We start from the raw sequence: 22821 nt of genomic DNA, 5'->3' as shown, positions 1-22821 counted from the left end.
AACAAAACAAACTCCTATGTGAAGGATGTAAAGTTAAAAAATATAATCAGTGTTTTGTTATATAATTGAAAATTTCCTTTACTCTTTCCAGCTTTATACAATTTGGTATAAATAAAACACTTCAGTTTTTCAAGTTCATTGGCATATAACTTCATTGTAATAAAATTTTAAAACATTTAAAGCTATATTTAGAATGGCTGTAATTTCTGTTGTGATAAATTAGGCTTCAAGGTTTACTATTATTAATTTTTTTTTAAAGAAAAGTTATATATGACACATTATCATGCTTCTAACTTTAGATTTGTATGGCATGTCAGAATTACATATAACAGCTTTAGGTAATATAAAAACCAATGCTTTTTGGAAACAGAACTATTTAGAATCTAGCTGTGTGACTTCAGGGAAGCTATTTAAAACTTTCTAAATCTTCTTACCTGCAAAAATGGAGCTAATGTTTTCTTCAAAAGGGTGTTTTGAGTACGTGGCACAAAGTAGACCCTCAATAAGTGTTATTCTCCCATTTATTTTATTTCAGTACATTCTAAAATGGCAAATATTCCCTGATAGCTTCAAAATTTCTAGATATTTTTCTAATGAAATAGTATATCTTGTTAAGTAAAAAGGAAACTACAATTTTACTCAAATGAACACTGAGTATATAATATTATTTCACACACTTAAGTTTTAAAATTACACACCAGAAGAGAGTGATAGCAAATCCTATGTTTAATAGACTAACTAGAACAACACAATTTAACAATGGTCACATTTAAGGTAAAAGACCTAAAAGTAAAGAAAATTATAGAAAATGTAGACATTGCAAAAATCCATCCTTCTCCACACATAAAATGCTGCTGTGGCTTTGACACCAATCTTTTCTCCATAATTCTGATATAATTTCACACATAAGTTTCCGTATGGTTGAAATAATAAAAGCCTTTACAAACCTAGCAAAGACACATCAGCGATGATGAAGTATCCTCCATCAGGAACTATGGGTTTTAGGCCAACACTTTCAAGTAAACATACCATCCGATCTCTTTTTACTTCTAACTCTTTTGGCAAAGAATTAAAGTAACATTCTGGGTCATCCATGCGCTTGATGTCAATCCAGAAAGCTTGAGCCAAGGCTTCCTGTTTGTTAAGAATTAAAAAATATGAAAAGGAATATGGCAATGTTATTTATTGCTTAGTTTATTGGTATAATAAATAGAGATGATCTGAGTAAAATTTTTGGCAAAGAAGTCACTCAGGAAATAACAGTTGAATTCCTGTGAAGCTATATTAAACTCTGTAGGTTTATGAGGTTAATGGAGGAATCAGTTATACCTAAATGATTAAATCTCATCTCAGAAGAACTGAGAATGAGTCCTGAAAATTCAAATTGAAAAAGAGCTGTTACATAAAGGTGGCTTGCTTGGAAACAAAAAGACATTAAGATATTTTCTGCTGAGGTGAGTTGTAGAATGACTTGCTAAATCTAAGTCAGAAGAACAACCAGAGAGTAGTCAGCCTGTCACCATTACATTTGGGGACAGAGTGGGAATGAAAGCTCACCTACTGTGCAAAGGAGAAATGTGCCTTTCTTATTCTCCATAGGTGTGGAAATCCTTGCTGGAATTATTCATATGCCAGGAAGGTGGTCAAAGTGTAAGACGGACTAGAAATGAGTTTCTGGAACATCTACAGTAATTCCTCTACCTTTTTTCAAGAGCCAGGACAGCAAACTGGGCCAAGGAAAAAGCCAGTGTTGTTAAGTACAGTGGACTGAATGTTTGTGCCCACTCTCACATTCGTATCTTAAAATCATAAACCCCAAGGTGATGGTATTAGGAGGTGGGGCCTTTAGGAGGTGATTAGGGCAGAAGGGTGGAGCCCTCAGGAACAGGATTAGTGCCCTTACAAAGGAGGGTTAGCTTGCTCCTTCCACCATGTAAGGACACAGCAAAAGGTACCATCCATGAAGAAGCATGTCCCCACCAGGCACCAAATCTGCTGGTGCCTTATCTTGGACTTTGCTGCCTCCAGAACAGGGAGAAATAAGTTTCTGTCGTTTATAAGCCACCCAGTCCAACTAAGACATTAAGGATCAGGCAGGTAAGAGAGACTGTGTGGCAAGAGATGAGACTGGAGACAGAGAGGAGCAAGATCACAGAGAAGATTTTATGCTAAAAGAATGCAGTAAAACAGAGTTAGTAATAAATCTCCAGTACTACAAAATCTTGGAAAATAAGGATCCTTAGCCTGGAAATCTGTGGTTTCCTGGAACCAAACATGGTTGTCCCAGGACAAAACAGAGCACCTAGCTGAAATGGAGAATAAGAGGGTTCAGAAAAAGATGTTCTGCATTCTTAGCTATATCTTTTTTTTTCTCTTGGCAACTTGTTCATTTACTATAGGAGATACTGCCTTAGAAAATTCAAAGTATAAGGAGACACAAACATCCATTCTAACTACCGCATTATCCTGGACTCCTTTCTTTTTCACATATCCCATATGTAACCTATTGACAAATAATGTTGGCTCTACTTTCAAAATATATTCAGATTCCAATCACTTTTTACTGCTTCTACCATCCCCATCTTGGTTCAAGGCACTGGCATTTCTCTCTTGGATCACTGTAACAGCTTTCTCACTCAATGAGACAGTCAGAGTCCGTTTGCTAACACAAGCCAGACCAAGTCACTCCTGAGCTCAAAACTCTCTAGTGACTTCCTATCTCACTCAGTCCTTACAGGGACATGCATGGCCCAGCTCCACTGGACTCCCAGCTACCTCTCTGATCTTTGCTTTTCCTACTCTTCTCTCAATCATTCCACTCCAGTCTCTGTGCTGTTCTCTGATATTAACATGCCAGCCAGGCTGTCTACCACTGGACCTTTCCACTTGTTCTCTCTGTCCAAAGGGGTTTTCCTCTAGGTAACAATGTGGCTGCTTAATCCCCTTCAGTTAGTTGTTCAAATGTTACCTTATCAGGGAGGCTTTCAAAGATTACCCTATTTAACACCGTATATCTCCCACCTGGAGCTTTATATCCTTCCTCTTCCCTATTTTATCTTTCTTCTTCATATCTATCAACATCTTTTTTTTCTTTCTTTTCTTTTTTTTTTTGAGACGAAGTCTTGCTCTTGTTGCCGAGGCTGGAGTGTAGTGGCACGATCTCAGCTCCTGCAACCTCTGTCTCCTGGATTCAGGCAATTCTCCTGCCTCAGCCTCCTGAGTAGCTGGGATTACAGGCGCCCGCCACCACGCCCAGCTAATTTTTGTACTTTTAGTAGAGACGGGGTTTCACCATGTTGGCCAGGCTGGTCTCGAACTCCTGGCCTCAGGTGATCCACCTGCCTTGGCCTCCCAAAGTGTTGGGATTATAGGCGTGAGCCATTGTGCCTGGTTCTTTTGCCCTTTTAACTGCCTTCTAGAAAAATACTATTTTTTTCAGCATTTTGATTATCCATAGAATGATGGTAACTAAATCCCTATTTCCATAATAAATATTAAAAATATTAAATATTAAATAATATTTAAATAGTTTTTTTTTACTTTGTGATGTATTCTAGAAATCTTTTTTATCTCAGTACAGTAATTATAGTATTTCCCTATTTTCTTTCTTGTTTCTTTTCTCTTCAGCAGCCACTAGACAGAGTAATGGGTCCCAACGACATCTAGGTCTTAAAACCCAGAACTTGTAAATATGTTACCTTGCATGGTGAAAGGAACTTTGCAGATGTGATTGAAATTAAGGAGATTATCCTTAATTAATTGGACAGATTATCCACTGGGCCCAATGTTACCTCAAATGTGCTTATAAGGGAAAAAGGGATGCAGGAGGGTTGAAGCCACAGGAAATGTGTTGATGGAAGCAGAGGATAGACTCTCCTAGAGCCTTCAGAAGGAACACAGCAATGCCAGCACCTTGATTTTAGCCCTTTAAGACCCATTTCAGACTTCTGAGCTGAAGAACTGTAGGATAATAAATTTGTGTTGTGTTAAGTCACTAAGTTTGTGGTAATTTGTTATAGCACCAGTAGGAAACTTAATATGGTCATATAACGTTTCAATGTTTGGATAGATCACGGTTTATGTAATCAATTGTCTGTAGATGATAATGGATTATCCTCAATCATCTGCAGTGAATAGCCAGGTAAGTACATAACTTCTTAAATGTGCAGATAGCTTGATATGGTTTGGATCTGTGTCTTCATCCAAATCTAGTGTCCAGTTGTAATCCTCAATGTTGGAGGTAGGGCCTGGTGGGAGGTGACTGGATCATGGGAGTAGTTTCTCATGAATGGTTTAGCACCATCCCCTTGATGCTGTTCTCATGATAGTGAGTTATTGTGAGATATGGTTGTTTAAAAGTGTGTTGCACCTCCCCACTTCTCTCCCTCCTGCTCCAGCCATGTAAGACATGCTTACTTCCTCTTGGCCTTCCACCATTATTGTAAGTTTTCTGAGGCCTCTCCAGAAGCAGAAGCCACTATGCTTTCTGTACAGCCTGTAGAACCGTGAGCCAAGTAAACCTCTTTTCTTTATAAATTACTAAGTCTCAGGTATTTCTTTACCTAAGGGCAAGAATGGACTAAAACACAACTTTAGGGTAAATTCTTAGAAGATGGATTGCTTTCATAGGGCAAACACATGTGTAATTTTGTTTGGTGTTGCCATTGTCCTTCACAGAATTTGTAGCACTTTAGATTCCTGCCAGCAATGTTTAACACAGCTATAATTGTGTTTAAAAAAAACCCAAACCATCCCTGAAAACAGTGAATATGTATCTGCTCCCCAAATTCCAAATTATATTAGAAGGCCCTGCAACAGAAGGATAGCAAGAAAATTAAGTCAATTCAAATATGCAATATAAAAGTAATACCTTCACCAAAAGACCATGCTTCTACCCTGAGTTACTATAACACTTACCTGTAAAGGAGTTGCACAAGTATAAATCGTGTTTTGTTGAACTGTCTGTAAATGTTTTATCAAATGATTTGGACCAATGGACCAGCCAAGCTGGGAAAGGAAAAGATAAAAGACTTCAGAAAATCTAATTGTATATAACAAATCTGAGACAGCAGTTTAAACTTAGTGCAATTGTTAAATATATGCAATCCTAAAATGTTGGCTGGGTATGGTGACTCACACCTGTAATCCCAGCACTTTGGGAAGCCGAGGTGGGTGGATCACTTGAGGTTTGGAGTTGAAGACCAGCCTGGTCAACATGGTGAAATGCTGTCTCTACTAAAAATATAAAAAAATTAACTGGGCATGGTGGTGGGCACACGTAATCCCAGCTACTTGGGAAGCTGAGGCAGGAGAATCACCTCAACCCAGGAGGCAGAGGTTGCAGTGAGCTGAGATCACACCACTGCACTCCAGCCTGGGCAACAGAGTGAGACTCCATCTCAAAAAAAAAAAAAAGTTCACACTCTGAAAGTAGTACAGTATTAGTACTTAGAATCATTTCAATGGTGTCCTTTTCAAGGAACAGCTTCCAAATGGAATCATTAAACTCTGCTTTCATCACTAAGCTCTGCCTTTCTGAAGGTAAACAGCCTGCAATCATTATTAGCCTTTTCCTTTCCTCTAATTTGCTACTTCTGATATTCTGGAAGATTAAAAACTGGTAACAAAGCTTGTTTGAATTACAGATTAAAGTAACTCTGAAAGAGGGCCTAAGGGACTCGTAATTAAAACATATAGACTTGATTCTCCAGGCCTAATTTTTGTTTTGATGCTCCCTCCTTCATCTTCTTTTTTTTTTTTTGAGATGGAGTTTTGCTCTTGTTGCCTAGACTAGAGTGCAATGGCCGGATCTCGGCTCACTCAACCTCCGCCTCCCAGGTACAGGTGATTCTCCTGTCTCAGCCTCCCAAGCAGCTGGGATTACAGGCATGTGCCACCACGCCCAGCCAATTTTTTTGTATTTAGTAGAGATGGGGTTCCACCATGTTAGGCTGGTCGAGAACTCCTGACCTCAGGTGATCTACCCGCCTCGGCCTCCCAAAGTGCTGGGATTACAGGCATGCGCTACCACGTCCGGCCGATGCTCCCTGCTTCTTACCCATGTTCAGGAGAGGTGAGGCTGGAAGAGAATTGGGTTTTAACTGGATAAATTATTGTAATAAATAATACAGTGGTTAAGTGCATGAATTCTGGAGCCAGACTTCCCATACTGGCTTGAATTTATTAGCGGGGTAATCTCAGGCAAGTCATTTAACTTCTCTGTGTTTTAGCTTTGTCATCTGTAAAATGAGGATACTAATCATATCCACCTTATAGCGTGGTTATGAGAATGAAAGAAACTAGTATATGTAAAACATTTAGAACCTGGTATATATTTAGAACCTGCCAAAATATTAGCTACTATTACTTTTTCTCCTTTTACATTAATATGCAGCAATCTGAACACTATTTTGCAAAGAAAAAGGTGTCATTAGTCGATCACTTATAAAAGGGAAAATGACCTAATTTTTCTTACTGTTAAAGAAATAATTAGGTCTCAAAAAGGATAAAACTCAACATGAAAGCCAAATAAGTCAAGAGATAAGCAAAGATCACCAGGTATAAAAATCTATATAAACTGAATATGTATGCAATTATTCATTTATCTGTTTACTTATTTCATTATTTTTTTAAAGATGGTCTTGTTCTGCCTCCAAATGGCTGGAGTGCAGCTCACAGCAGCCTCAAATTTCTGAGCTCAAGTGATCCTCCCATATCAGCCTCCCAAGCTGCTGGGACTGCAGGCATGCACCACCCTGCCTGGCTAATTTTTTAAAAATGTATTTGTAGAGACAGGGTCTCACCATGTAGCCAAGGCTGGTCTTGAACTCCTGGCCTTAAGTGATCCTCCTGCCTTAGCCTCCCAAAGTGCTGGGATTAAATGCATGAGCCACCATGCCTGGCCAGCATTTAAAACACAAAACACTCAACAAAAAATAAATAATATACAGGCCTATTTTTAAGCAATTAAATTCTTACTCATCTTACCTTCCAGCCAGTTACACTGAAAGTCTTTCCAGCACTGCCTATTGTTATTGTTCTCTCCCACATACCTGGAAAAGTAGCTAAACAGAGGAGGAAAAAAGGGTAAATATTGTTTTCCAATTAATCACATTTAGTATAATCTAAAAACATAACAAAGATACATAAATTCAATGAAAATAACTGTATTATAGTTTAGCCAGTATAGTTATTTCTAGTTTTTTTAGATAATGTAACTTTAATGCAAAACACAGATGAAAAGATTACAACACTGTAATGTTGCACCAAAATAATATATAAATAGATTTCATAATTTTAAAATTAGTTCTGGGGCAGGAGTGTCAGGGGTACCAGCAGGCAGTGTTCCTGACTGCCTTAAGTGGCAGCTGTCACAGGAGCTGTAGCATTCAGTGTTCAGTGTTAGCAGTGGCTGCAGGTTCAATATAATAGGCCAGTGGCAGGGCTTAGGTTGTGATCCTGATTATTGTTTAGGCCCCTTTATTTTGCCTATTTTCTGAGTGTATTTCTCCAGGCTTCCTAGAGCAATGGCTCTTAAAATGTGATCTCACACTAGCAATATCAGCATCACTGGGCAACTTGTAAGAAAGGCAAATCACTGGGCCTCATCCCAGACCTACTGAATCAGAAACTCTGGGAGTGGGACCCAGTAATCATGTGTGCACATGTGTGCGTGTGTGTGCGTGTGTGTGTGTATGTGTGTATGTGCGTGTGTTTTGCTAACAACTTTATTGGGATATAAATCCCACAAATTCACCAATTTAAAGTATGCCATTCAGTGATTTTTTAGTATATCTACAGACCTGTGCAACTATCACCATAACCAATTTCAGAACACTTTTTTCATCCCAAAAGAAGCCCTGTACTTTTTAGCTATCACTCTTTAATATCCTCATGGCCATTGTGCCTGAATGAAACTTATCAAACACACATATTTTCTCTGTAAGGAACATCACAGCCTTCTTGCACTTAGGAATACTAAACAGCACTTCAGCACTAGGCTGGGGGCCATTTTAAACAGCAAAATCACTGTATAGAGAACAATTGCTTATAGTGTGAATTGAAACAGAAGCAGAGTGTTGCCTTGTTTGACCTCAACTGGGAATGTGTGTAGGGTGACTCAAATTTCCCCTTTATTGATTTTGGGGTTACACATATATTTTAGGAAGTAGGCAAATTTGCAAATACAGAACTCAAGAATAATGTGAATTGGCTGTATAATGGTTTTCAAGTTGATTAACATCTTTAATAAAGACATTGATTCATTCATACATCAAATATTCATTAGCATTTCCAGGGAGAAGAGCTGGACACTTGGCAGCAGCAAAGAAAACGAGCTATCTTTTTTACTTTATCCTTTTCTATCTACCATAAAGTGCTTGCATCAACTATTAAAAAAAAACTGATTGTTTAAAACAAAAAACAAACAAAAAAAAACAAATATTCATTAGCAACCACCAGGTGCTAGGGACTAAGGTCTAGAGGAAACAAAAATGAATAAGATGCAATTCTTCAAAAAATTTAATGTCTAGTGGGGACATGAGACACATACAATGACAATTGTAATACAGTGTGATAAATGCTGTAATAGCAGGAGGCATGGAGGGTGACGCAAGAATAGAAGAGGGTGTTGAGGGTGGCTTTCTGCAGCCAGTAATTCTTAAGCTGAGACACAGAAGACGACATAGGCCGTAGCCAGGCAGAGAAGGGGAATGAAGATATTTTGGGCTAAGAGAATGCAGGTAACAAAGGTCTGGAGGTCTAAAATGCAAGAGTTTGTAAATTTTGCTAGACATTGGTAATAACTGGTAAATTACCATTCTGTCACTCTTCTGACAATGTCACCCACAATACTGCTTTTTGGATTCCTCAAGTAATTTCGTTGTGAAGTTCTTTCCATGCAACCCATAAGTTTTTCCACTTGTTTTTCAGAAGCACAAGTGGGGGCTCTTGTATTGTTCTTAGAGTGTTGGTACACACAAAGGGAAAATAAATGCTCATCTCTGGGAATCTAAGCTTCTGCTTTCTTGAAGTAATCTGCTCATAAGCAAGTAAAGTGCCTACCAAAATGTAAGACAGCTACAGAAATTTCCAAAACAATGTATAAGTAATTTCAGTCTACCCTGCTAAATTGAAACAGTAGGAAAAGTATATAAATCAGAAAAGTTATAATTTTATTCTCTGTAGAATATAACAAAACCCAAAAAGATAAATGAGAAAAATAGTTAGAATGTCCACTTGAAGAAGGAATACTTTAAAATTTGATATAAATAATTATATCCCTTCTACTTTCGAGACATTTCTGGTCTTCCAAAATACTCCAAAAGAACACTATGACACATGCCCCACTTTTCTATTTGACCAGAGAAAATCTAAACGATGTACAATGCAGATTATCACTTCCTTTAAAGGATACATCATATATTAAGGAACTACTATTGCGCTTTGCAAATTGATGTAATAGACATTTTGTAGCCATTTTGCATCTTTAATGTAACAAAGACTATTGTATTTGATAGAATATCTAAGTTTTAATGCAAACAAATTGTACTTTCTAAATAATGAAATAGTGTATCCACTTTTTGGTCTTATTTAAATTTTATGGGCCGTTACAAATAAAAAAAATCTAAGTTCAAAATATATATCTTGCATATCTTTAGTAAATACTGTTGCATATCTTTAGTAAATAATGTTACCAGTTATACTTTACCCTGAAGGGCTTAAAATGAGTAGATCTAAACAATAAACTTCAAGATGATCTAAAGTGATCTTTTGGGATGAATATTGCTACACTGAGTTAATTACAACAAGAAAGTAATTGTTCATGTTAATCTGATTTTCCACTGGGAAACAGTTCAAATTACTTGAGACAGAGGTCACCGACAAGATGGGCAATGGTGGACTCTGATGCAATTTAACACATGATAACATTTTGGTGTATTAAGGTGTCACACCCTGCAAAATCTCTGGCTGCCTTCTCTGTTTATATATTCCCCTTGAGAAAATTCATTCTCTTCCATGTGTCCAGCTACCACCAACATTTTGATGACTGCCAAAAATATATCCCATTATAACTTGATTCTGACGATCAGGCCTATAATTCCACTTGTCCCCAGATATCTTTTCTTCTACGTCCCACAGACACCCAAACTCAGCAAGTTTAAAGCATGAGAAGCAGGAATTCCCTTTGCTCAGCCCTTCCATACAAATCTGCTCCTCTCCATATTTACACTGGTTAAAGGCCTCATCACTGCTGAGTAGTAGTTCAGGCTAGAAATCTTAGTATCATGCTTGCTTTCTTCCCACCTTCAAATGCTGTACTCTATAGTTTCTAAATAGCCCCGATGTACCATCTCCACTGCTAGGTTATCTGATTTGCTTAAGACCCTCCTCTGTGGCTGGCTCTCATCTTTGTAAAAAAAAAAAAATCTAGTCATGGAACCCATTCTCCTGTTTTGTTACACTTTTTGCAATAGTTCTCAAAGTAAGCTCACTGGCACTCTGGTGATCAAATTAATGTGCAGAATTTAAAAAAATCAATGTTAAGTTTTCTTCCACACAATTTTCTTAAGCCTTTAGCAAATACTACCACTTATCTGATAGTGGATGCTCCAATAGTGAAACAGATGAGCATTTAGTAAATGCATATTAATGGCAAAATCAGAAAAACTCAAATGTGTTTATTTCAATAGCTTTCTGTTGTGGACAAGTATGAACAGAAGTGTGATTTTTATATTGGCTTCTAATTGTTGAATTTCTTTTAGGAAAATTGCTATTACTTTCAGGATGGAATTCACAATATCACTATTTCATGATGTAGAACACTGTGATCTCATGGTGATCTGCCACTAAAGTAAGTTTCAGAACCACTGACCTCCTCAACAAAGTTTATACTCTTTATCTCATATTCAAAGTCCTTTAGAATCACCCTAGTTTTCCACCCTGATCCATGCCAGTTACTAAAACCCACCCTTATAAATCAAACTGAGGCTAGGTCCTATGGCTTATGCCTGTAATCACAGCCCTTTGGGAGGCCAGGGCAGGAGGATCGTGAGTCTAGGAGATTGAGAACAGTCCGAGCAACGTAGTGAGATGCTATCTCTACAAAAATTTTTAAAAAATTAGCCAGATGAGGGGGTGCAGACTTGTAGTCATAGCTACTTGGGGGGCTGAGGCAGAAGGATTGCTTGAAAGCAAAAGTTTGAGATTACAGTGAGTTCTGCGCCACTGCACTCCAGCCTGGGTGACACAGCGAGACCCTGTCTCTCAGAAAAAAAAAAAATTAAGGCTAGGCACGGTGGCTCACGCCTGTAATCCCAGCACTTTGGGAGGCCGAGGTGGGTGGATCACGAGGTCAGGAGTTTGAGACCAGCTTGGCCAACATGGTGAAACCCCATCTCTACTAAAAGTAAATTAGCCAGGTGTGGTGGAGTGCACCTGTAATCCCAGCTACTTGGGAGCCTGAGGCAGGAGAATCATTGGAACCCAGGAGGTGGAGGTTGCAATGAGCTGAGATCACACCACTGCACTCCATCCTGGGCGACAGAGCAAGACTCTGTCTCAAAAAAAAATGAAATAACGTATTTACCTTTCTTCTTCTTTGTTTTTAAAATTTCAGTAATCATTTACCTTTCTTAAGTGTATCTTGATCTTTCATACCTCCTTGTCTAAGTACATGCTAGTTTATGTTTTAGGAATTTAGTTTCTATTTCTCTGTTTAGCTAATTCTCTATCTTTTGGCCACTCCTTTTTTATTCCCCTCAAACAGTTGCTCTCTCTTCCCATCTCTATAGCAACTTGTAATATACTATCGGAATAATTATGGCACATGCAACAATGCAACAATTTAATATATAAGTGCATTACATTTCTTATTTTTATTTTTCTTAAAAAAAATTAGCCAGGTATGGTGGTCTGTGCTTGTAGTCCCAGCTACTTGGGAGGCTGAGGTGGGAATCACTTGAGCCCAGGAGACGGAGGCTGCAGTGAGCCAGTGGTGCCTGGGCTCAAGGGATCCTCCCACCTCAGCCTCCCAAGTAGCTGTGACTACAGGCACAGACCACCATACCTGGCTGATTTTTTGAATTTCTGTGTAGAGATGGGGTTTCTCCATGTTGCCCGGGCCAGTTTTGAACTCCTGGACTCTAGCAGTCCACCCACTTTAGCCTCTCAAAGTGCTGGGATTACAGGCATGAGCCACTGTACCTGGCCTAAATTTTAAAGTTTATCTATTTCTGCCACATTTTTTAGTCATCCTTCCCTTAATCTTTTCATCTTTCATCTTCATTTATTCAACAATTTCTTTCTAATTCTCTACCATGTACAAGATTCTATGGAAAATGGGGATGCAGAAGAGACTAAAACAAACAAAATCCTTCCATTACTGTGGTTTAGAAGTAAAATATGTAGATTCTGATATTTACTATAGAGGAAAAAACAAAACAAAACAGAAAAAGGACAAAGCAAATGCTGGAGGGAGAGGTGTAACTAGTTTCAATGTGATGGTCATGAAAACTGACATTGGACAAAGGCCTGAAGGAGGCGAAGGATATTTGCAGCCAGGTGGATATTTGGAGGAAAAGTGTTTCCAGGCAAAGGAAAGGGAGGTGTGAAGACCCAAAAGTTGCAGCCCAGTTTGTAATCCTATAGTTGACATGGTTTGGACTACCCCAGGAGACGCTATGGCATTCATGAGATAGCCCAGTAGTAATGGCTGAATCTCAAGCAAGGGCCAAGCAGCATACCTGACTACCCCTGTAATTTCTTTCTGTTGACTTGGCATTTTGGTAAGTTGTTTAGCACAGACCATCTAGAACCTCTTCAGGCACAAGAAAGCTCCCTGTGTCTTATGTACCAAGTAATTGCTGGATTTCTGCTAAGAAGCCAGGGATATATGGGCAAAAGAACTACTTCTCTGGTATCATAGCTTTATAGTATGATCCAAAATCTCTTACTCTTTGTCTTTTGAACTATTCATCAATTCACTAAAGTATTGCTCATTTAAATACTGTTTTTTAAGTGTTCATACAGACAGATACCCATTACAAAGACTATTTTAGAGTTGGTCTGGGATGCTTTCCACTCAGTTCTTCCATATGTGCCCAACCACATTTAGATTTGTGACTCTATATTATAGTTGGTACCTATTTTTAAGTGCTTATTTCCAGAATAGACAAGCCATTCATAAACCTCATCGCTGATGCAGAGTGTGTCGTATTTGATGCAAAGGTCAGCAATTACTTGCAGTTCCTCTTTGTTATACACCTACACATAATAAAGGAAAGAGCACAGCCAATTATTCAACATGTGAGAAAATGATAGGTCAGAAGACTGTATAAGGAGATAAGAGACTTGCTTACCTTGCCAAGTGGGTTATGTGGAGTATTTAGTATAATAGCTTTGGTTTTGGAATTAAATTTACTTTCCAGTTCTTGAGGATCTAACGTCCAGTCAGAACTAGACCATCTTTTTCCATAAACAGGTTTCTAAGCATGAAGAATGAAGATATAATTTAATTCAATTAAGTCATGTTTACTGTCTTAAAACGAATAACCTAATAAGGAAAAAAACATCAAAGTAAGTCATGGCAAAGGAAACTGAATAAATTACCAACAAATGCTTCCCTGGAGTAGGAACAGAAAAAAAAGTAGAAAAAGACTAACAAAGAAGATAAACAGAAATAACTAGGCTGTAGTTCTGCTTAAGAGCCTAAGAAGACCTAAGTCTTATGCTCAAGCCTGTTAAATGGAAAAATAAGCCCTGTCAACATTAACTGCTGTTAATATTCCTTCACAGGAACTAGCTATAACTACGGTTAACATGTCTGATATTGTAAGGCTAGCTGAAGATTTTCTGACTCACCTTAGTGTATTACTTATGTTGAAAATATTTAAAAAAGACAACTAGACAAATAGAGATATACGGGAAATCTCCAAATGCAATCAAAGTAGAAACTTTATCATGACAAAGTAATTGGTATTTTCAAGACTTCTTAAGTCTTGAAACGTTGCCATATGAACCACACTGGAAAACTTACAGATCTCAGGGGAATAAAAACAGGTGTTGCTCCAGCCATTCTCACCATGGGCTCATAGCAGTCATAGAAAGGCACTATTAGTATGACCTGCAATAAAAGCAAATAAGATCACAACCTGTCAATCATTTATTCATGTTAATAATACTGTGTACCTACTATTGGCTAGGCACTGTACCATGTGTTGGGATACAGCAGTGAAAAAGGCAGGCTTTGCCCTTGTGGAGCTAACATCCGAGGGGAAGAGACTTCGGAGACAAACTTGTCCAGGTAGTCTTAACTGGACTCCTTGGTATCTTAGGGAGATCTATAAATAAGCATGCAGTGGGAGTATTTGAAATTACATATAAAATTTCATATATGAATAGGTAGATTTACCTGGAGAATGGGACTATCACATTCTCAAAGGGATATTCCAGCCAAAACGATTAAGCATTTCTTCATATTTCAAATTAGAAAATAAAATCTAGAATATAAGTGATGTATAAGCAGTGACAGACAGCAGGCTATGTGGAAAGAGAACACTGTAATGTTCCCTGGTATAAAGTGCTAATTTAAAAGCATTATCTTGAGAGTAAAGATGTTTCTCTCTTCTCAAAAGCACAGTTATTTTTTGTATTTTTAGTAGAGATGGGGTTTCGCCATGTTGCCCAGGCTGGTCTCGAACTCCTGACCTCAGGTGATCTGCCTGCCTTGGCCTCCCAAAGTGCTGGGATTACAGGCCTGAGCCACCATACTCAGCCTCATCTGTGAAGTTCTCAGGGACTAAGACAACCTATCTTTGTAACTCTAGTGGGAAATATAAAGCTCAACACAAAGTGAGAGCACAATAAAGGAAAATAAATTGGAGAGGCAGGGCAGTAGAGTGAGAGAAATGTACCTGCTACTCTTCGCCTTGATTTCTTCACTTTTATGATGTGAACAATTCCTCTCTCTCTTTTTTTTTTTTGAGAGTATTTATTGAGTCCTCACTATTTTAGGCACTGGCAGTAAAGCTATAAAGTTCTCCTAGAACTTATATCCTACTGAGAGAGGCTTATAATGAACGGAGAGACAAATAAGGACATTGGATAATTTCAGATAGTAATAAATGCTATAAAGAAACAATAAATAGGTCAGTATGACAGCAAGTGACATGTATGTGGTTTCAAAATAGTAGATAAGTTAATGAAGGAAGAAAGAATAGAGAAAAGAAGGCTAAGGGCTAAGCCTTAACAATATTCCCAACAGAGTGCAGAGAAAGAAGCAACAAAGGATTAACAACATCGAAGTATGAGACAAAACTATATTATAAGATTAAAGGAGATTATGTATATGAAACTGTGAACTTCCTTAACATGTTTCCTTAAACATCTTGTCTGGCATAGTGGAGGGAATCAAAGTTGTAAAAGAAAAACATAACACAAAGCAGATAGCAGCATCTTTCATAAAAGTGGTATGATAAAGGGTTATGAGAGTTCACAGAACATTAACAATATAGATCAGGATAAATATTCGTTCTTCAGTCCCAGCTTAAGCAAAGTCTCTCTGGAGCTTTCCAGACTTAGCAGAGGTGATTGCCTCTTCCTTTTGTCACTACCATAATGTTCCTCTGAATCCATTTGCAAGTCTGTGTTCTCTACTAGACAGGGAACACCTTCTGCATAGAATCTATCTTTAAAATATCTTCTGTCTCACAGTGCTTAGCATATATTGGATCCTCAGTATTTTCTGAATAAATGAAAGAGGCAAAAAGTATTAAAGCAAGGCTATTGGAATGCTAATGGGAAATACGGGTAGAGATGACTGAGGTAGGTGCAAAAGTTGGTCATACATCACAGTACTAAATCGCAGAAATCATTTTACCTTCCTATTATATTAATACATTCTCAGCTGGGCGTGGTGGCTCACGCCTGTAATCCCAGCACTTTGGGAGGCTGAGGCAGGCAGATCACCTGAGGTCAGGAGTTCGAGACCAGACTGGCCAACATGGCAAAATCCCATCTCTACTAAAAATACAAAAATTAGCTGGGCTTCGTGGTGGGCGCCTGTAATCTCAGCTACTCAGTAGGCTGAGGCAGGAGAATCACTTGAACCCGTGAGGCGGAGGTTGCAGTGAGCCAAGATCACGCCACTGCACTCCAGCCTGGGCAACAAAGTGGGACTCCATCTCAAAAAAAAACAAAAACAAACACAAAAACATCCTCACATGGGATGGCTTATACAATTACTGGGCACACAAAGACATTGATCAAAAACTTGTAGACCAAGTTAAGAGTAAAGGTCATTTTAGCAATGAAAACAAAAGATTCTTTTTCCCCAGCAGTGTTAGTCCCTTCCATCTGCCCTTATTTAAATAGACTATAAAAATAAGAATAAATTACATGCAACAAAATGGATGAATCTCACAGACACAAAAATAAATGAATGGATCTAGACCCAAGAGTATACACTGTATAATTATATTCATATTAAGTAAAAGAACAGTCAAAACAAGCCTATGGTAATAGAAGACAGAAGAGTAGTTACCTCTGGGAGAATATAGACTATGAAGAGGAACAAAGGAGCTTTCTGGGTACTGGAAATGTATTATATCTTTGTCTGGTTGTAGTTGCACAGAAATTTACACAGTAATTTATCCAGCTGTACATTTAAGATTTGTGAACTTTACTGTACATGCATTATAGTTAAAACATAATTAAAAATAAAAAGAGAAAAGAGCATAATATAAGCAAAAGATTCAAAGGTGGGACAAATGATAATTGATTAATATAGGTATTATGATAATGTTAATATACTTACTTCATCTCCCTCATCAATTAATGCTTGAATGGTGTTAAAAAGAGATCCATATGCTCCTACTGTCACAAGGATTTCTTTATTTGAATCAATTTGCTTTTGATAAAGCTTTTCATACAGATAGGACAGAGCTTTCACAAGTGATGGATGGCCCTGTTGGATTAAAAATAAGAGCAAAACCTTGAATTTACATATGGGACCTACTGTTTGAGGTAATATGACTCTAAAATGTAAGAATTTTTAAAATTTGGATTTGATGTTTATAATTACCCAAAGAAAATTTATATTTTTTAATAGCAATAATTTTTTTAAAATTTCCTACATTTAGAGTATTCCCACACTATTCGTCATGAAGGCTTGCTAATGATTAAAACTTCTTACTAAATAAAGGGTTTGGGATTATATAATTTCAAAGTATTTGCTTTGAATAAAAATCAACCATTTATATTTTTTGACAGTAATTAAATCATATTGAAAAGAGTTGGATTTGTTTCCCAGTTAAAATAAGTAAAAGAACCCACGTTAACTGTATACCCCCTCCTTGGCTCTTCCTGATTGCTGGAGAGATGGTTATGCCAAACAACGGACTAGGGAGACAGAACAAAAACAAATTCAACGAAGACACGAACATCAGTGTTGATGTGATAGCAAATGTTAGAAGGAAGTGAGACACTACTCACATTGACAGTCAAGACAGCAGTGGTTATCCAAGGTAACTACTTTCATAAGAGAAGTGAAGGGATTATGAAGGTACAGTCTGAGGCAAGTAGGGGGTCTGAAGACTCCTGGATTAGCTCTCCCTAAGTTCTCTTCTAGGTTCTCTCCCCTTCCTTCCTTTTTTTTCTTCCTTTCCCTTTCCCCCTCCTTGTTTTATTTGGTATTTAAGTCAATATTTCTTGTTGTTTTCTGTCCAGCATCTACCTCCTCATTTTGCTTTTGAAGTACCATCCTGATTTTCTATCCCTTGAGAGTAAGAGTGCAAGTGCAGGTCATGTGCCTTTGTTTGAAAGCACTTTGGGCTCTGGAGCAATAAACTGAGTGCCTTTGAATTTTACTTTAATAGCAGGTCTAACAAATTCTAGCAAAAGGAGATCTGTAAAGCAACTATAAACACTATATACATTTCTTAGAATGATAAGTGTTTGTGCTTTTAAAACTAAGAATTTAAATACAAAAATAATTTATGCTTCATGTAATAAGTAAAACTAGGCAAAGATGTGTAAAAAATTACAATCGCTCCTCAACATTATTTCACTCCCATCCCCGAGGTGACCAATGTCCACAGCCTCATGATAGTGCAACACCACTCTCAGTGCTTATACCAATATAAAAACACATAGACGGGGGTGGAGCCAAGATGGCCGAATAGGAACAGCTCTGGTCTACAACTCCCAGCATGAGCGACACAGAAGATGGGTGATTTCTGCATTTTCATCTGAGGTACTGGGTTCATCTCACTAGGGAGTGCCAAACAGTGGGTGCAGGACAGTCGGTGCAGCGCACGGTGCGCGAGCCAAAGCAGGGTGAGGCATTGCCTCACACAAGAAGCACGAGGGGTCAGGGAGTTCCCTTTCCTAGTCAAAGAAAGGGGTGACAGACGGCACCTGGAAAATCGGGTCACTCCCACCCTAACACTGCGCTTTTCCAACGGGCTTGGAAAATGGCACACCAGGAGATTGTGTCCCGCACCTGGCTCGGAGGGTCCTACGCCCACAGAGTCTCGCTGATTGCTAGCACAGCAGTCTGAGATCAAACTGCAAGGTGGCAGTGAGGCTGGGGGAGGGGCGCCTGCCATTACCCAGGCTTGATTAGGTAAACAAAGCAGCCAGGAAGCTCGAAGTGGGTGGAGCCCACCACAGCTCAAGGAGGCCTGCCTGCCTCTGTAGGTTCCACCTCTGGGGGCAGGGCACAGACAAACAAAAAGTCAGCAGTAACCTCTGCAGACTTAAATGTCCCTGTCTGACAGCTTTGAAGAGAGTAGTGGTTCTTCCAGCATGCAGCTGGAGATCTGAGAATGGTCAGACTGCCTCCTAAAGTGGGATCCTGACCCCTGAGCAGCCTAACTGGGAGGCACCCCCCAGTAGGAACAGACTGACACCTCACTTGGCCGGGTACTCCTCTGAGACAAAACTTCCAGAGGAACGATCAGACAGCTGAATTTGCGGTTCACGAAAATCCGCTGTTCTGCAGCCACCACCGCTGACACCCACCCAAACAGGTCTGGAGTGGACCTCTAGCAAACTCCAACAGACCTGCAGCTGAGGGTCCTGTCTGTTAGAAGGAAAACTAACAAACAGAAAGGACACCCACACCAAAAACCCATCTGTACATCACCATCATCAAAGACCAAAAGTAGAAAAAACTACAAAGATGGGGAGAAAACAGAGCAGAAAAACTGGAAACTCTAAAAAGCAGAGCGCCTCTCCTCCTCCAAAGGAATGCAGTTCCTCACCAGCAACGGAACAAAGCTGGATGGAGAATGACTTTGATGAGTTGAGAGAAGGCTTCAGACGATCAAACTACTCTGGGAGTAGTTTGGAGGAAATCCAAACCAATGGCAAAGAAGTTAAAAACTTTGAAAAAAAATTAGACAAATGTTTAACTAAAATAACCAATGCAGAGAAGTGCTTAAAGGAGCTGATGGAGCTGAAAGCCAAGTTTCGAGAACTACGTGAAGACAGCAGAAGCCTCAGTAGCCAATGCGATCGACTGGAAGAAAGGGTATCAGTGATGGAAGACGAAATGAATGAAATGAAGCGAGAAGGGAAGTTTAGAGAAAAAAGGATAAAAAGAAACAAACAAAGCCTCCAAGAAATATGGGATTATGTGAAAAAACCAAACCTACGTCTGATTGGTGTACCTGAAAGTGACAGGGAGAATGGAACCAAGTTGGAAAACACTCTGCAGGATATTATCCAGGAGAACTTCCCCAATCTAGCAAGGCAGGCCAACATTCAGATTCGGGAAATACAGAGAACGCCACAAAGATACTCCTTGAGAAGAGCAACTCCAAGACACATAATTGTCAGATTCACCAAAGTTGAAATGAAGGAAAAAATGTTAAGGACGGCCAGAGAGAAAGGTCGGGTTACCCACAAAGGGAAGCCCATCAGACTAACAGCTGATCTCTCAGCAGAAACTCTACAAGCCAGAAGAGAGTGGGGGCCGATATTCAACATTCTTAAAGAAAAGAATTTTCAACACAGAATTTCATATCCAGCCAAACTAAGCTTCATAAGTGAAGGAGAAATAAAATACTTTACAGACAAGCAAATGCTGAGTGATTTTGTCACCACCAGGCCTGCCCTAAAAGAGCTCCTGAAGGAAGCACTAAACATGGAAAGGAACAACCGGTACCAGCCACTGCAAAAACATGCCAAATTGTAAAGACCATCGAGGCTAGGAAGAAACCGCATCAACTAACGAGCAAAATAACCAGCTAACATCATAATGACAGGATCAAATTCACACATAACAATATTAACTTTAAATTGTAAATGGCCTAAATGCTCCAATTAAAACACACAGACTGGCAAATTGGATAAGGATTCAAGACCCATCAGTGTGCTGTATTTAGGAAACCCATCTCACGTGCAGAGACACACATAGACTCAAAATAAAGGGATGGAGGAAGATCTATCAAGCAAATGGAAAACAAAAAAAGACAGGGGTTGCAATCCTAGTCTCTGATAAAATAGACTTTAAGCCAACAAAGATCACAAGAGACAAAGAAGGCCATTACATAATGGTAAAGGGATCAATTCAACAAGAAGAGCTAACTATCCTAAATATATATGCACCCAACACAGGAGCACCCAGATTCATAAAGCAAGTCCTGAGTGACCTACAGAGAGACTTAGACTCCCACACAATAATAATGGGAGATTTTAACACCCCACTGTCAACATTAGACAGACCAACGAGACAGAAAGTTAACAAGGATACCCAGGAATTGAACTCAGCTCTGCACAAAGTGGACCTAATAGACATCTACAGAACTCTCCACCCCAAATCAACAGAATATACATTTTTTTCAGCACCACACCACACCTATTCCAAAATTGACCACATAGTTGGAAGTAAAGCTTTCCTCAGCAAATGTAAAAGAACAGAAATTATAACAAGCTGTCTCTCAGACCACAGTGCAATCAAACTAGAACTCAGGATTAAGAAACTCACTCAAAACCACTCAACTACATGGAAACTGAACAACCTACTCCTGTATGACTACTGGGTAAATAACGAAATGAAGGCAGAAATAAAGATGTTCTTTGAAACCAACGAGAACAAAGACACAACATACCAGAATCTCTGGGACACATTCAAAGCAGTGTGTAGAGGGAAATTTATAGCACTAAATGCCCACAAGAGAAAGCAGGAAAGATCCAAAATTGACACCCTACCATCACAATTAAAAGAACTAGAAAAGCAAGAGCAAACACATTCAAAAGCTAGCAGAAGCCTAGAAATAACTAAAATCAGAGCAGAACTGAAGGAATAGAGACACAAAAAACCCTTCAAAAAATTAATGAATCCAGGAGCTGGTTTTTTGAAAAGATCAACAAAATTGATAGACCGCTAGCAAGACTAATAAAGAAGAAAAGAGAGAAGAATCAAATAGATGCAATAAAAAATGATAAAGGGGATATCACCACCAATGCCACAGAAATACAATCTACCATCAGAGAATACTAGAAACACCTCTACACAAATAAACTAGAAAATCTAGAAGAAATGGATAAATTCCTCGACAAATACACCCTCCCAAGACTAAACCAGGAAGAAGTTGAATCTCTGAATAGACCAATAACAGGTACTGAAATTGTGGCAATAGTCAATACTTACCAACCAAAAACAGTCCAGGACCTGATGGATTCACAGCCGAATTCTACCAGAGGTACAAGGAGGAACTGGTACCATTCCTTCTGAAACTATTCCAATCAATAGAAAATGAGGGAATCCTCCCTAACACATTTTATGAGGCCAGCATCGTCCTGATACCAAAGCCTGGCAGAGACACAACCGAAAAAGAGAATTTCAGACCAATATCCTTGATGAACATTGATGCAAAAATCCTCAATAAAATACTGGCAAACCGAATCTAGCAGCACATCAAAAAGCTTATCCACCATGATCAAGTGGGCTTCATCCCTGGGATGCAAGGCTGGTTCAACATACACAAATCAATAAATGTAATCCAGCATATAAACAGAACCAAAGACAGAAACCACATGATTATCTCAATAGATGCAGAAAAGGCCTTTGACAAAATTCAACAACACTTCATGCTAAAAACTCTCAATAAATTAGGTATGGATGGGACGTATCTCAAAATAATAAGAGCTGTCTATGACAAACCAACAGCCAATATCATACTGAATGGGCAAAAACTGGAAGCATTCCCTTTGAAAACTGGCACAAGACAGGGATACCCTCTCTCACCACTCCTATTCAACATAGTGTTGGAAGTTCTGGCCAGGGCAATCAGGCAAGAGAAGGAAATAAAGGGTATTCAATTAGGAAAAGAGGAAGTCAAACTGTCCCTGTTTGCAGATGACATGATTGTATATCTAGAAAAACCCATTGTCTCAGCCCAAAATCTCCTTACGCTGATAAGCAACTTCAGCAAAGTCTCAGGATACAAAATCAATGTACAAAAATCACAAGCATTCTTGTATACCAATCACAGACAAACAGAGAGCCAAATCATGAGTGAACTCCCATTCACAATTGCTTCAAAGAGAATAAAATACCTAGGAATCCAACTTACAAGGGATGTGAAGGACCTCTTCAAGGAGAACTACAAACCACTGCTCAAAGAAATAAAAGAGGATACAAACAAATGGAAGAACATTCCATGCTCATGGGTTGGAAGAATCAATATCGTGAAAATGGCCATACTGCCCAAGGTAATTTATAGATTCAATGCCATCCCCATCAAGCTACCAATGACTTTCTTCACAGAATTGGAAAAAACTACTTTAAAGTTCATATGGAACCAAAAAAGAGCC

General features: G+C 38.8%; 1 protein-coding gene across 9 annotated transcripts in view; it reads right to left on the bottom strand.

Annotated features, from left to right (window-relative positions):
* KYAT3 (kynurenine aminotransferase 3) overlaps positions 1 to 22821 on the bottom strand; it is an 86995-nt gene that overhangs the window by 12780 nt on the left and 51394 nt on the right. For all 9 annotated transcript variants that reach the window (XM_030825091.1, XM_003260023.2, XM_003260024.3 and 6 more), the window contains 7 exons: positions 16814 to 16963; positions 14036 to 14122; positions 13359 to 13484; positions 13143 to 13263; positions 6988 to 7064; positions 4918 to 5007; positions 948 to 1134 (listed from right to left, as the gene is read on the bottom strand). In XM_030825091.1, the coding sequence (XP_030680951.1) occupies positions 948 to 1134; positions 4918 to 5007; positions 6988 to 7064; positions 13143 to 13263; positions 13359 to 13484; positions 14036 to 14122; positions 16814 to 16963 (838 nt within the window). The remainder of the gene's footprint in view (positions 1 to 947; positions 1135 to 4917; positions 5008 to 6987; positions 7065 to 13142; positions 13264 to 13358; positions 13485 to 14035; positions 14123 to 16813; positions 16964 to 22821) is intronic.

Source organism: Nomascus leucogenys, chromosome 12 (assembly GCF_006542625.1).
Source record: "Nomascus leucogenys isolate Asia chromosome 12, Asia_NLE_v1, whole genome shotgun sequence".
NCBI lineage: Eukaryota > Metazoa > Chordata > Mammalia > Primates > Hylobatidae > Nomascus > Nomascus leucogenys.
Note: the sequence above shows the minus strand (reverse complement) of the source record. Positions and strands in the feature narration are given on the sequence as shown.